We start from the raw sequence: 15,689 nt of genomic DNA, 5'->3' as shown, positions 1-15,689 counted from the left end.
CACAGTAAAAACTATTCAAATTACATTTTAGGAGATCAGTCACAGAATCCATTAATGCATTTCTTTTTAACAAACGGAGTTTGCAAATTTACTCTGGGCTCATAGGCTAACCTGTTCTATTGCCATCATGGGCAAACCTGATTTCTGCCAGCTCAGTGTTCACAGAGTCTCTGTGAGGAAACGGACAGGATTCTGCCCAACATAATACGGTTTAATTAGAAGAATAACATAAATAAGAATCTTATCAAAGTTGTATCAGCTCTTGGAGACACATTACATGCATATGCAAGTAAGTCAGGCATATACCCACCAAAAAATAATTCGATTTTTCAGAATATAAGATCAGAATCAAGTGTAAGGTCTCACATCCATACTGGAATAAAATAGTGCCATTTCCTGGGGAAAGTAGTTCTGGAATCAATGTGCCTCAGTAAAGCACTGAACAGCACAGTCAGTCCACAGCATTTATAGCTAAAGCTTGTAGCTACAAGCTTGGGCCTGGCTCCCCACTGCATGGTGTGAATAGTAAAGTATAATTATTTCCAGTTTTAAGGTCCTTGCTTAAAGAGTTTTACTCCTATAAATGCAAATAACTGCCTCCCCCCTTCTTGTATTGTTGGAGCAGAAAATGTCTCTGTAATTGTGATTCTCTCTTGACTCTATTTGGTGGCCCCATTACATCCACCTCAATATCAGCTTTATTTTCATGTGCACTTGGATCATTTACAGGCAGTGAGTAAAGACCAGTGATGCAGCTGGGACTCTCCAAGGAGCTTGGAAAATGGACTTTAGCTGGTTCCCTAGGATTACGGATATTTACAGTCCAGTGCAAGCCCTCGGAGCAGAGAAGACTGAAGGGAGACTCCTTAGGGGCTGCACCTTCCTCCTGAGGGGAGGCGGAGGGGCAAGGGCTGAGCTCTGCTCTAGGACAGGGACAGGACTGAGGGGAAAGGCTGGAGCTGTGTCAGGGGGTTAGGATGGATCTCAGGGCAAGGCTCTTCCTCCGGAGGGTGCTGGGGCACTGACCAGGCTCCCCAGGGAATGGTCCCTGCCCCAAGGCTGCCAGAGCCCCAGGAGCATTTGGACAACACTCCCAGGCACAGGGTGGGATTGCTGGGGTCTCTGTGCAGGGCCAGGAGTGGAACTTGATGATCCTTGTGTGTCCCTCCCAACTCAGGATATTTCATGATTCTATGATTCTATGATGGCAAATAGTACAGTCCTTCGGAGAGCTGGGATTGGGCTGAGACCCAGCTCCTTCTCATTAATGCTCTCTCTTTGCTTCCAAGTTCACACATGCCAGCTTCACTGGCATGGATGGAATAAGCCTGTGGTACATGGCAAACAGAGTTAGGGAGGCTATGATAATGAGTAAGCTGGAGTTTCTGCTTGTGTATCAACAACACCACTGCCAGGTGGATCCTGGCTGTGGGCATTTATTCCAGGTGATGCTGTAAAGGACAGAAACAAGGGCTGATGCTCTTGCTCAGATATTGTATTTTTCCAGTGACTTTCACTCAGGGAGTCAAATTTGTTGCTCAGGCATTAATTAACCTTCTGCTTTCCCATGAAAAGTACCCACACATTCCCATGTTCCCCTGCACAGAAACTTGCCCATGGAAAGAAAGCATGACACAATTCCCTATTAAACTCATTAGATTCACCACTAGATCCATTAGGGACAGTTTTGGCTCCATTCTGACCATCTGCCTGAAGATAGTAAGAGTGAAAGTATGACAATATTTTGGTCATCTACTGAAGGGTAAATCTTGTGCATCCTAGGAAACTGCTGGCCCTTCCCAGTGCTGGTGGGAAGGCACTGAATTTGGCTTTGGGATTTCCCTCCTTTGGGGAAATCAGAATGGTTTTGTCAAGATCTGTTCCGCTGTGAGCTCTATGTTGCTGTTCTACCGTGTGACCACAGAGGAGCAGGAGCAAGTTTATGTGACTCTAAACCCAAGCTCAGTACTTCATATTCATCATTTAGATTTTGCAAATGCTAGTGAGAGCAGGGCTTATTTGTTGATGCCTGTTTGCAGGGGTTTATTTGTTTGAAAAGGCTAATCAGCCTCTGGGATGCAGAGGCAACTGCTTAAATATAAAGGAAAAGGGAGAAAATGTTCAAAGCTATTCAGATGAGGTGGCATGGTATGAGTTTTGATGTCGGTGTGCAGCCAACTGACAAATGATGAGCCACAGTCTGGTGTAAATCCAGATGAATTCCACTAGAATCAACAGACTTCCTTCCAATTTATTCTGATGTAACAGAGAGCATGATATTTCCATTCAGATTTACATTATATTTGTTTCCTGTTTTCCATATTCAGACTGTTTCCATTGTGCACAAAAGCAGCCTGGGCCAGATCTTGATCTTATTTGCATTGGATGAAAACAGTTGTTTCAAATGGAGCTACAGTGAATTTATAATTGCATAAATAAGACCAGAATCTGATCTATTCCAAGTGAGAATTTCCCAGAGCGTTGCCATGTGAGAACATTCCTGCTTTGGTGATCAGGTGCTTTGCCATCAATTTCAATGGAGAAATTTCATCTAAATCCTGGACTGAAGCCCTCAGCTTAAGCTGCTTTGCACATCCAAGGTCTATAAGCCCCTCTTTCCTCCAGAATATTAGCCAACAAGCCAACACCTCCATCACCTCATGACCTGTCATACAAACACTATGGATGGCCTTAGGAAAGTGTCAAGATGGAAAGAGCTCAGCCTTGCCTGGCAGAAATCCTCCTCGAAAGATAGATCAGCCCCAATACATTTAATTTATCACACAAAATGTTTATAACCACAGTGCTCCGTGTTGACTTTGCTTCCCAGTGAGTTTCCTCCCTTGAGGCCCTTCTGACTCCCCTTGTTCCGTTGTAATTGGAAATTTAGGAGCAGTACAGTTATTCCCTGGCAGATAAGGCTGCCTGTTTCAGCAGCCATGCTGCCAGTAATAGATTGGGTTATTAGTAATAACCAATAAGAGGGTTTTTTCCAGCAACATGTGTAATCAAGTGGATTTACTCCTCCCCATTGAAGCTGCTTATTTCATTGCTAGCAGGAAAATAAGGCCATTTAAAGTCATTTATGGTAGTTGCAAAAGCTTTTCTGAGGAGATATACAAGTTATGTTGCCATAGCTTCTAGGAGGACTTTGAACTCAGCTCATCCATCTGGCTTCACTGCCTTTCACACTTGTTCCTTGCTGTCCTCTGGAAGCCACCATTTCCATGAGATATGGATAGGCATTGTTCTCACTCTGGATCTCACAAGTAGTACACATGCTCAGGTAACCCTTACAACACTGACCTCTTGACTGCCAGCTCTAACACTTCATGAACATGGATACTCCATGCCAGTTCTCAAAGATGAGAAAACATTCAGCTGCATTCTTTGTTACCCATGGCCTGGGGAAATGCAAAGCAGATCTACAGTAAAAGCAGCTATATCAACAAAATATCACTTTACATTGCTATGACTTGCCATTTGAAATTAAGACATATCTCTTTCATTTGACCTTTCAGGCTCTTGTGTGTTTAATTCCACAGTAAATTTAGATACCTTTACAAATTTAAATATTTCTCTTCATTTACAATATTTGGCACCAAACATGGGAAAACAATGACAAGAACAATGGCAATTACACCGGTGACAGCACCACAATTACAAGGCCATGAGGATTAGGAGCACATTATGTAGCAGACTGAAATTTCAGCATCTCTATGCTTCTCTCTCCCCATGTCATCTCAGCCCTGGGCAGAGACTGGGAATTACCCCACAGGTTTGGCCTGTAGTATATAAAACAGAGCCTTGAAAAAGCAAGGCAGTCATCAAATTTCCAGTGTAAACGGAATCTGTCTGTTAGGTTTGCACACACACATTATCAGGGCCGCCAGAGCCTAAAGGCAGCTTTACATTGAGCTCCTGCCTGTGAAACACAAAGGCACAACGGGTTCTCCTCCTGATCCTTCAGAGAGCAGGAGCAGAGTTGAAGCCATCATGCAATAACAACGACTGAGATAACTACTTATTTGGGATTTTGTTCCCCATGTTTTTTATTCCACCATGCAATATGCATTTACAACTGGATCCTAATTGTCCATTTTAGCAGGCAAAGAGCAATCTGGTACAGATTATAATACGTGAGGTAAAGCAGCAGTGTCACAAAATAGATACTACCAGGCAAAGGCAGCCTTCCTGTCTCCCAGGCCTTTGACACCAGCTTATTAAGCAACAGAGTAGCACTGCCTGGAATTAACAGGAGCCCAAAAAAATCCAGGACAATGGAAGTCTTAAAAAAAGCAAAAGTCCTTTTCACTGGTGCTTCCCAACAGACCTTAGTGTCTAAGGCAGTGCCTGACAGCACCACTGAGCTGAGATAGTGCCAGTGTCTTTGGAGAAGGGACACCTGGAAGTTACACACTCACACTCTGTGAGAGAAAAGGAGCCCCTGCCAGGCTCTGCTGGTCCCACTGGAAGCCCTGGGAGATGATGAGGCCCAAATGGCCCCAGCAGCATGTCTGACATAGCATGGCGGAGCCATGGGCACAAACCCCCAGAGAGAGGTGTGTGGCCCTGAAAAGCAAGGCCTGGGCTGAAAACCTTAAAGGAGAGCACTTCCAGGAGCAAATGCTGCACAGGCTAAGAGAAGATAATGGGACACAGCTGCCCTGTGCCAGCAATGCAGATGTCATCGGCTAGAGAGTGTCTGCAAGCACTTCTGGGGGAGGGAAATCCATAATGAAGCAGCCTCAAAGGAGATGTGACACAGCCTGCTTGAGACCCCAGGAGCTCAGCCACTGTGTGGAATTCTCCTGGATATGGAAAAACCTCAGTATTCCCACAGCCACTAGTGCAGACTCATTGATTAGCAGGCAGGGCAGGAAATTAAATGAGGCACGTGAATTAAAGCCAGACTTCACAAGCTGCATCTGTTCCTCCATTCCCTCTGGATACAACACTGATGTAACTTTAAAAAGTAAATTTAGTGCCGAGGAAAGCTGCCAGGCTGATGGCCCTGTAAACTGAAACATTTGATGCATCCATGTCTCAGGTACAGGAGAAGCACAGAAGAGCCACTGAAACATGCCCCAGCCTAAGCTGCCTGACTAGAGCACAGCAGCTGGTGGATATTACCTGCCTGGGCTTGTCTTCTGCTCATGACGCTCAAGAGAAGGAGCTGCTGGAAAGATTTGGCTGCAGCTCCCACTGAGGTAAACAGCAGTGCTTTGGATAATCCTGTCTGTGATGCCCGATCAATAACAGGATCCCAAAGGTAAACAGTCCCAACAAGCAGCAGTCCCATTCACAGAGCAGCACTCTGAAGTTGCAAACTTCTCCATCTTGCAATACACTCTGGCTGTCACACAGATGGGACCTAACACACCTTCCAATGCTGGTCCTTGGTCTTGTCCAAACCTGTGTTCACAGAGAACAAGGGAAACATACATTTCACAGTAGTTCTTACTGTCAGCATCTTTTCTGGTATCCAGGCAGCTCCCCACACCACCACAGTTGATGTAGTCTTTCCAGATATCCCCCTGAGCTGCAAAAAGCCTTCCAGAGCTGACCAGAACTGCCAGCTACAGGCAGGCGGTGTTAGAGTAGATACTGAACCTAATTCAGCTCAGGTCAGTTTGCCTTTTGCAGAAAGGCAAAACCCTAAAGAGCCTGGCTGGTTTTGAAGGACCTAGAAAAGCAAGGACTTTTTCTCAAAAAAAAAACCAAAAAAAAAACCCCCTCAATTTTTCTACCTAGGTATGTCCAGAAGAGAATCCAGAAGAGTACTGCCCATTTGGTAATCTGACCTTCCTGGCCAGACTCAGGTAAACCCCAAATGTCTAAACTGCACTATAAAAAGTGTCTTGCACCTGTTCTAACAGCAGCTGAACAGTGTGATCCCACCATTTAGCAAGCATTAACAGTACCTGCAACTAGGAGTAAGAGGCAGCATGGGGAGGACAGGTAGAAGAGGCAGTGTAAAACGAGTGAGTAAAAGAGGTTGTCCCTCTGTCTTCCCAGTACTGGGGCTGGAGCTGTGTCAGGGGCATTTAGATTAAATGTTCGGGAAAGGTTCTTCCCCCAGAGGGTGCTGGGGCACTGACCAGCCTCCCCAGGGAATGGTCACAGCCCCAAGGCTGCCAGAGCATAGGGAGCTTTTGGACAACACTCTCAGGCATAGGGTGGGGATTGTTGGGGTGCTTGTGCAGGGCCAGGAGTGGGATTCGATGATCCTTGTGTGTCCCTCCCAACTCAGGGTATTCTGTGTTCCTCTCATCACTAGAGAGTTGCACACTTCTATTAGCAAAGCATTAAACAAATCTCTTGCAGGAAACAACATAATGAACAGGCAAACAAAGAAAAAAACAGTTAGTTTTTCCTCCTTAGAGCACAGCCCCTGTTTTCAAGTGTCTTGCATTGGATTGTGGCATAGAGGAAAAAAGCAGAAATACCTCAAATAGGTCCAGTTTGTTTTACCTCTTTTTATGCTTGTTCTGTGGCTCTTTCTAGGTGGTTTGTGGGTTTTTTCCTACCTTTTCCCATGTGATAAGATGCATCATTTGAAGGACAGCAACCAAACCAGCTCTTCCTGCTCTGAAGAAAGGCAGCAGCTGCGCTTAGAATAAAAGATTGTCAGGCAGATTTGAAGTGTCAATCAAAGCCTATCTCTGAAAAAAACATTAGTCCAGGCAGCTCCCCACACCACCACGGTTAATTTAGTCTTTCCAGATATCCCCCTGAGCTGCAAAAAGCCTTCCAGAGCTGACCAGGACTGCCAGCTACAAGCAGGAGGTGTTAGAGTAGATACTGGACCTAATTCAGCTCAGGTCAGTTTGCCTTTTGCAGAGCAAAAGACTGTGATTATCAAGTCCAGGGAAGCAAATCCTGTCTCCAAGGCTTTGTGAAGCAAACTGTACCTTTTACTAGACAGGGGGCATAGATTTAGAACTCTGTTGCTCAGTGTGTCCCATCTCCAGTGGCACACATCCACTGTAATATTTTTATTATAATTTTAATTATTATTTATGACTACACTGAGGACTGTACGAGGCACTTTCCAAGCACTCAGGAAAGTACTGGCTCTGCTCCAAGAAATTCATTATTTCAGGATAGACAGACGCGCAGAGGCGCCGCATGGTCAAGTGGCAGAACTGCTGACCCAACAGCACCAGCCCTCCACAAGCGCCTGCCTTGTTGGTTGACCTTGGAAAAGTCATATTTCTTCTTCCTACGTTTAGTCCCATCCCACTCTTTGTCCACCCCAGTTGCTTGGACTGGAAAATCTCCAGCTGTGATTGTGTTCACGTTTTTGTCTTAGAATCTCTTTCTGTGCAAAGACTAAGTATGTACTTAGGGGGATATTTTTGTTCTTTGGGAAAAGGAAAATGAAAAATTCTATTCTCCATAGCATTTTGTCAAATACTTGTGTTGGAAAAAAAGAATCAAATGTTTTCTTGTGGCCAAAAAAAAGTCAGTTGCAAAACAGAAAATGCAGATTTGGAGCATTTGGTAAGACAGTTGCCAGTCATTGGAAGTGTTGGGGGAAAGTACTTAGTGACCAGTCAAACATCTTTTTTTTTTCCTGAAAATCAGTTTGAACCTAAAAATCAAGTTGTTCTGTGAGTAAGGAACTGGTGAAACCTGTTCTTCCTCTGATTTGTGTATTACAACTGCTTTTTATTTCTTCCTTTCTTGGTGCTCCCAGCTTACTGCAATATCCTCAGGGCACCTGATGCCCTCCAGACCTTCCCAGCAAAATCCTTGGCTGTTCCAGTAGCTTCTTGCATTGCAGGGAAGGGGTAGCAAGTACAGGGTCTAGCTTGAAGCTGGGCAGGGACTGAACAGTCATATCTAAATGCTAGCTGGTCACCTGGCTGTTGCATCCCAAAATAGACAGGGAGCAAGAGTCTTTACATCCCAAAATAGACAGGGAGTAATTACCTTTCCTTCATTAACTTAAATGTCTCTCTTCTATCCAGCTGCTGTTTGTTCATGAAAATTGCAGGAATCTTGGGTCTGTGAGACCTCTTTCTTTCCATCAAATTTGGTTGAATCAGGTCAGCTGGTTCAGAAGTTATGGGAGCAGGGCAAACTCCACCTCAGCTCCTTCTCACTCCATTGCCCAGGCAGAAATCCTCCTTCCTGGGCGTTTCACTGATTCATTACCCTCAGGTGCTGAGTCAGTCTTACCACGCTCCTCCATTGGCAGCTGGGACCTCATGGCGCACTGATGAGGAAACACTATCCTTGTTTTGTTTGGGTTAATTATTCATGGGCACCATGCTGAAAACACTTGGAGCTGCTTTCTGAACAGTCCTTGAGCTGCCGTGCAGGGAGGGACTTACCAACACTGGTGGCCGGGTTGCCTCTCCATGGCCAAGCTCTCTTCCATCTGCTTCCCTTCAGCCCTTGTCACACTCCCCGTCTCTCATGGCTTTGGCTGTGCTCTTTGACATTATCTGAACAAGAAAGAGGCAAATACTTGGAGCACTATAGAGATGGAATCAAAATGGCATTTGACCAAGCAGGCACTGACCCCAACATGTGGAGAATGTAAACCTCCTCTGAATGGTTTTGTTCTTCAGTCACCCTATATAACTGAGGATAAGCCACTTGCACTGTTTCAAACCTGTTTATCCTTCCACAGAAGATGCCTTCCCCCTCCTTCAGGTAATCCACAACTGTTTGGACACTTTTTTCTCATAAGCAAGGCTCTTCCTCTTTAGTACCTGCTCCTGGAAATCTGTTTTTCATCTTAGAACAAGGGAGGTCTGTAGCTTTAGGACCACTCTGAGAATATTTGCACTAAGACAGAGCTTGAATTGCTCTCAACACATTCACCCTCAGGCATTAGCACCGAATGGTGGCTTTCTGGGCTTGCAGGTCCATCAACATTTTCTGACAGGGGTACAGACCCGCCATAGAAGGCTTAAACTTAGCAAAAGTAGAACTACTTTCTAAGTTACTCTTCTGAAAGTTCTTAGAAATCACCCAGGGCTATGACCTTGCATCTCCAGAACAGAGCCTAAAGCTCTTCCAAGTTTGTAGAGGTACCTCTTCAAGGCTGAGATTTGCTTGGAGAGCTCATTATCACATCTTGGACTGCAACCAAGGTTCTACAGCAACTCTACCAGGCAGCCACCCTACCCAGGTGAACCAGTAAGAGCAAGGCTGAGTCTTTTGACTCCTGTGAATTGCTGTTTCCAATCATGTTTGCAATTTTTGGCAAGAAACTGAGCCTATGCTGCAAATTTCATCAGGTCTTGGAGAATTCCAAAGTCTGTCTAGTGGAAGCTTTTGGGAGGCTGATATCAGTCACTGGTTGGGTTTTCTGTAAAACCCAGAATAGGATTCATATTTCAGCACTTGCTTCTTCACTTGAAATTTCTGGGGAATTTGATATCTAAGGGTTTGCTATGAGCCCACCCTGTAGCACATCTGCCCCATAAAACACCATGACACAGAAGAGGAGATTTATCCCCAACAGGGCAAAATCCTCACGTGATATAAATCAGCACAACTACAGAGAAGTCCAGGAAGCTGGGCCATATCACACCAGAAAGAAACCTAGTTTAGGATGTACTTTGCATTTGTTCATTCGTTGCCTAGAGTCAAGACAGACCCCTGGGGGACACATTAGCTCAGTTTCATCTACTGCAATCCCATGCAACTGCTCAGGGAGAAATTCAGATTCTATGCACTACATTCTCTATTGATGCAACCCTGTGTTTTTGTTAAATGAGCTTCTTGGGCTGAACAGTAAGTAAATGAGCTAAATACAGGTGTCACTGTCTGGCCTGTGTGCTGTGAGGTGTCAGCAGAGGTAACTGCACCAGTGCTTTCAGAACTTAAAAAACACTTAACTGAGTACACCAGCAGAGAGCTTCGCCTGTGAGTAATACACATGAATACTACCTTCAGCCACTGAGATGTAGTCAGCCCCCCACCTGGCTGTTGCCTCAGTAACATATCTCTAGGAGGATGTTTTTAAGCCAGTATTATTTATCTGGTAGGTGGAAGTGGGCCTGTTAAGGCCATACCAGGTCAGCATATGTCTAAGCATGTACTGAAGAGCTTAATTAGTTCTCCCTGAGAAGAGATACTCCCAGTGCTATTTAAAGGATTCTTATCCTACTGTGAAATGCCTCAGAGCCTGCTGCTAGGCCTCAGCTTAACAGGGCAAGGATGTAGAATTTGGATGGAGGTGAAAAGTCTCCCCTCCATACTGAGGAGTAATTGCTGAGCAACCTCAGGAGCGGGAGGGTCAGTGCAAAGAGCAGGCATCACAAAACCACTGAAACCCAGAGTAAAGAACTTATTTCAGGGTCAAACTGTGTAGATCCCATTCCTTTTTTTTTTTTTTTTTTTTTTCCTAGAGGTCCAACATCACCTGCTGTGATTGGTGACTGCTTCCTAGGCAGCTGCAGTAACAGAGAGCAGGGGTGAAAGGATAGTGATGTAAGCATGGAGTGAGCCACTGCCGATTGTCTGTCATTGGTCCTTATGTCATCACAGAGTCAAATGCAGGCAGGAGTTTAGCATCAGCTAAACTGGACCTTGTGCAAATGGCTCAGTCATAGTTCTCATTTATGATTCCAAAAAATCAGAAACTGTAAACTGAATGTCAATAAGGGAATGCAACAGGCTCCCCAAGGATGGATGGGTTTGTTATTCTGGCAGGAGGTAAAACATCCATCCTTGAGTGGATGGACCTTCGGAAAACTAGACTGAACAGCCTCTGAAGAATAAAACAGGTTCCCAAGCATGTCAAAGCTTCTATACCGGGCTGGCACTCACCAGGGACACTGAAGCTGGATTTCAGGAGAGGGAGAAACCTGGACATGCTTATTTTGACCTAAGAGTGGCTACGATATACCACGTGGGACCTTGGTCTGCTCTTGAAGCTGTCAGGAGTTGTTCCTAGATGAGTTGTTATGGTAACTGAGCTAATGCCATGAGATAGATGCTTTCAGGTGGCTCCAGGCCAGAAAATCAACACCAATAGATTCCAGATAATAGACTTCTACTGAACTCAGAGCTGGCATCTACTTTATTTAACCTATTCACCAATGACTTCTTGAACTCCATTCTCCGGGCAAGCCATATATGATGACAAAAGCTGCCTGGCCTCAATGAACCTCAGCTTCCAAAAGGCTGAGGGGATCCATGTCCTGTGGCTGAGTCTGTGACAGTAAATCAAGTGTGCCTGGGACTTTCTCCTGAATTAAGACAAGGTTTTCCAATTAAATTCTGACTCTGCAAAACCTGTGTGGGCACATTCAGGCATCCCATAAAGAGCAGCCCCTGGCCCACACTGACTCCTGAAATGCACCTGGACTGAGCCAAAAATTGCAGTGCAATACTTGTTACAGAGAGAAGTCCAGGCACTGCTTAATTTATTAGCACAGACCTTGCCTGGGTGACTGCTAGAGGAGACTGTGCAGGAGAGGAGCCTGGAATCAAGTGCAAAGGCTCTGTCAGTATGCTCGTCCTTTACCACATACTGATCCAGCTGGAGCTGTACATCACTAGGAACAGGCAGTGACAGGCACACTGGGCATGTCTAGGGATCGCTCTGGATGACCCACTGACATCCTCTATTTGAAATAGCTCATGAGTTAAGTGGTGGATTCACCAGTTCAAGGCAATATTCCTCCTTTTCCCACTGAACATCAAAACACAGCCGACAAATGATCAGCAAGGAGCAACTAATTCCATATGCCCACTATCCAGCATTGCTGCTCATTGCCCCATGGGTGGCCTTCTTGATTGGTGCTGCACAGCATGCAGCCAGCAAAGAGCTTCTGGGTGGCTCCCTGCAGCAGACAAAATTCAGGAAGAGTTGTGCCAGTTTCAGGAACTCCCACATCACCACTAGACCAGCTGAGCAGCTCCCTGGCTCTGGGGCCCTGTGCCGCCTCCAGAGCGAGCCAAACAGGTTCTGCCATGGCGTGGTCCACAGTGCCAGGACTGATCATGCCTTGGGCGTTTGGGACAGCCTATTGCATGCCCATGGATGCTTTTGCATCTGTGCTGGGTGGCTGTTCTGCTCATGCTGAGACCCGCTGGTGGTCTCCTGTTGGGCACTGATGGCTTGAACACCACATGCTGGCCCACAGCCACTGAGCTGGGGCATTTCTCTGCTTGTTCATTCCCATTTCAACTCTTACTTTGCTTGTTTTACCCACTGGCAAACCATGTTATTGTAATATGTCACTCTCTAGCGCAGAAACTGTTTTTCAGAGAGTTCTTTGCTCAGCCTCTACTGCAACAGGATTGCAATTTCAGTCAGCACAGCAGTAATGTGATTAACAGGCTCTGCACAAAGGGGAATTGCATCCTATGTGGATGTGATATTCGCAGTTTTGGCCAGCCCATGTGTTTTCCCAGGGTGAGAGGTCATGTTGACTGATCTCTAAAATGGCTTGCTTGAACTTTTAAACATTAAAGTCCAAATAAATTTTCAGCATTAGCTGGAATGCTGATCCCTTTCCTGCCAAGCTGCCGCCTTAAGTAAATTTTTATGACTAAGTTACAAACCCCAGAAAATACGAGCAAGAAGTCAAAATGCTGACTTGGCCTTTGCTAAATGCCAATTATCTACAAAGGCATTAAGTGGGAGGGGAGGATGAAAAATAGGGTCATTTTCATGTTTTCTCTGGTTCAAAGCAAACTGTCCCGTGAGCCCATTGCAGGAACACGCAGCATGCAGAGTGACCATTAATATTTATAGGCACGACACTGAGCTGCAGACCCTGGCAATCACAGCAACTCCACTTTTGGAATTAGTATCGCTCTGCTTGGCTAGTACCTCAGTACAAAAGAATAAGTAGGAGACACCAAGATTTTCAGGGAGAACTGAAGAAGTAGATGCTCGCCTTTGATGGAGAGGGTCCATACTTCACTGAGTTGGTGACACATTAAAACAAACTCTTAAATCCTCAGGACTGCTGGCCAAATGCAGTACTGTTTTCTTTGTCCCTCTGCTCCTGTGCCTCCTAGACAGTCCCAACACTGCATGTTCTAATCTTGTTATAGTCCCCATGGTTATTCACTGTTGCCCAGCTGATACAGACCAGTGCATTTCCAAAAACAATATTGGTGCAACTTGGATTTATAATACCTAAAGATCTGCCTGAGTAATCTCAAGGCTCAAATTGGTACTGTAATCTCAGTTACAATGCAGCCTTCTCCCACTCTGTATTGCCTATGTCCCAGTGGCAGCCAGAGACAGGCATTTAAAATCATCTAAAATCTCTCTGTGCTGAAGACCTGGCAAGGTGCTGAGTCACAACCTGACCTCAGCCCAGGACTGTCCCATGCAGGGCAGTGACTGCCCAGCCACACACGACCACATCTCAGAAATATTTAAGGGAACTATCCTACCATAGCTCAGTCACCCCACAAGCCTTTAGAGAAATGTGTCCCCAATATCTGGGCATTTACGTGCCACACAAAACCCTTTGGGAGTGGCTGAGTTTGGCACAATCCAATAATCCTTTGTGTCAAAAAAGTCACAGAGACATGACTTCAGGTAGAGACTGGACACTCCCCACACTGCACCCAGCCCCCAAAAAAACAACAGGAGATTGGCCAAAGGTGCTTGTTTAGGAATCAGGAAGGTTTTCAGGAAATCCAAGAAAAAAATACTAGAAATCCCACTTCCTTTTTAATGTACTCACAAAAACTGAGCTGGGACTTTGAGCAACAGGCTCTGGATTTTCAAAAATGACCAGTGACTTCAGCTGGGCCCTCTGAACTCAGCACACCAGGGCAGGATCTCCTAGTGAGTTTTGCATTGCTGCAGTTACACCCTGCTTTTGCAGCATGTGGGAAGGTGCAAAGTACACTATGGAAACCAGGCATCTACCAAGCAAGCATCAATATGTGCACTCCATCAACTCAGACCCTGAAAATCTTTATTTACTCTCAAAAATTCAGACTTTAAAAATTGGGAAAATAAATACTGGAAACAACAATAAATAGAAGTGCTTCTACCATTATAAACAAGGGGAAAAGGAGAAGCCGAGCCAAGTTAATCAGAGAACTAAAATGAGATGTTGGAGAAAGGGGCCGTGGGTGACTTGGGGTTTGCAGTTAGCTGAGTGCTGTGAAATCTCTTGTGTCTAGCTGAGCTCTGAAAGGAAATGCTTTATTAAATCTTCTTTGTGTGAGATTTCAAGCTGCCTCTGGACTGGAAAATAGGACCATTCCAGTATGTGGCATACAATCAGGAACTGAAGACTTTAGTGCAGGTTTTTCTGCAGAGGAAACTCTGATCAGCATAGACACATAATTCAGAGGGCTCAGGATTTAGAAAGATGAATTAGACACAACATGCCCGTGCACCTCCTCTACCCAGTATCCCCAAAATGCTTCACAGAATTAATCATTCTGGCAGCAACAGTCAGGCATTAGGAAAGACAATGCAGGTGGGCATAAATTCACCACACCGAATCAAAACTGTCCTGTGGGCCAGTGAGTCCCAGGTCCATTATCTCAGCTTTCATCCTCACTGGACCATAGTGCTCGCCATGATTGATCTCCCATGCACTGGCTCTCCTGGGAGTCTCTAGTCTCTCTGTACTTTCAGCTGTGATTCTGACACATTTTGGGCAGCTGCAGCCTCTTGCCATCCCTGTCCAGCACTCCTCGTGCTTTGCTGTAAGCTGGCAGCTTGCAGCTCTTCTCCATCACAGCAGTACTGTGCCAGCCTTAAATAGTGCAGAAAGTATTTACTACAAAGAAGTGGGGAGACACAGGCACAACAGAAAAGGACAAGTGAGAAGTTCCCAGAACACTCTACCATGTCACACTATCTCCCCTGCCCTTTTTCTGGTCATGTCTCTACCTCTGTGCTTGGCCACACATCCAGGAAAACAAGACCTGGTCAGAGATAGGGTAGACAGCAGCAACCAGATTTCCTCCTCTGACCTGCTTATTTCACAGCACAGCATGTCTGGATATGAAGAGCCTGGAATCTCAATCCTGCTGGAAATGGCAGGATTTGAGTTCCTGGTCTGCATTCTGCAAATCCGGACAAGAAAGTGTCCCAAGGGGCTGAGACACATGGAGCATTCCCCTTCCTTTGCACTACCCCCATGGCAGAAGAGCTCCTTGCCTACCTTTTACTGCTGACAAGAAGGAGGACAGAACCATTCTGGATATTGGCTTCTTTGAGAGTCTCATGCTCCTCGAGCTGCCTGGAGTTGTAATAAAATGTCTTCTTCCAGGAAGTGATACCCTCCCGTACCAAGAGAGCTCGTAGGTCCATCACTGTGTCCCTGGGCCTGACCGTCAGGGGCATCATCAGGTCCTCATCAGCCAGGTGCACCTTAATGTGGTACCTCTTCCATCGAGAAAGGCTCCTGCGCAGCGTGTCCATCCTCTCCAGCTCACCAGGGCCAGTGTGGCAGAGCAGAGCATCCAGCTGGGAGATCGGCAAAGCAGGGATGTGGCTCTGAGGAGGCTGTCTGCTGCAAACAACTTAAAATGTCCTGCCAAACCTGTTCCTCCCAGTTGCCACGCTGCATGCTTCACATTCCAGGGAAGAGCTCACCTGGCTCCATGAGCCTGCTGGCTGGGAAACATCTCCATGAATCATTTCCACACACCCCTAAATCCCATAATAATTACAATGTCTTCACAAAGTGCTGTTCATTCCAATGGCTCGAAGAAGACTTTTAAAGCTG

General features: G+C 45.7%; 1 protein-coding gene across 8 annotated transcripts; it reads right to left on the bottom strand.

Moving 5' to 3' along the window:
• Window positions 1-3,503: 3,503 nt before the first annotated feature.
• Window positions 3,504-15,689, bottom strand: TINCR (TINCR ubiquitin domain containing). Of its 8 annotated transcripts, none has more exons than XR_014846312.1 (3): window positions 7,939-8,455; window positions 6,531-6,613; window positions 3,504-5,686 (listed from the first exon to the last, which is right to left on the bottom strand). XR_014846312.1 is itself a non-coding variant. In XM_085040894.1 (3 exons), exons 1-2 carry the CDS (start codon window positions 15,380-15,382, stop codon window positions 8,453-8,455), a joined length of 264 nt encoding a protein of 87 aa, XP_084897020.1. In that variant the 5' UTR covers window positions 15,383-15,689; the 3' UTR covers window positions 3,504-5,686; window positions 6,531-8,452. The 8 variants fall into 8 exon arrangements, 1 of the variants encoding a protein (XP_084897020.1); XR_014846311.1 differs by having other exon boundaries at window positions 6,531-6,608; XR_014846309.1 differs by having other exon boundaries at window positions 6,531-8,238; window positions 8,343-8,455.

The sequence above is a fragment of the Lichenostomus cassidix genome, chromosome 28 (assembly GCF_008360975.1).
Source record: "Lichenostomus cassidix isolate B80296 chromosome 28, HeHo_3.0, whole genome shotgun sequence".
Lineage (NCBI taxonomy): Eukaryota > Metazoa > Chordata > Aves > Passeriformes > Meliphagidae > Lichenostomus > Lichenostomus cassidix.
This window is presented reverse-complemented; position numbering and strand designations above follow the sequence as displayed.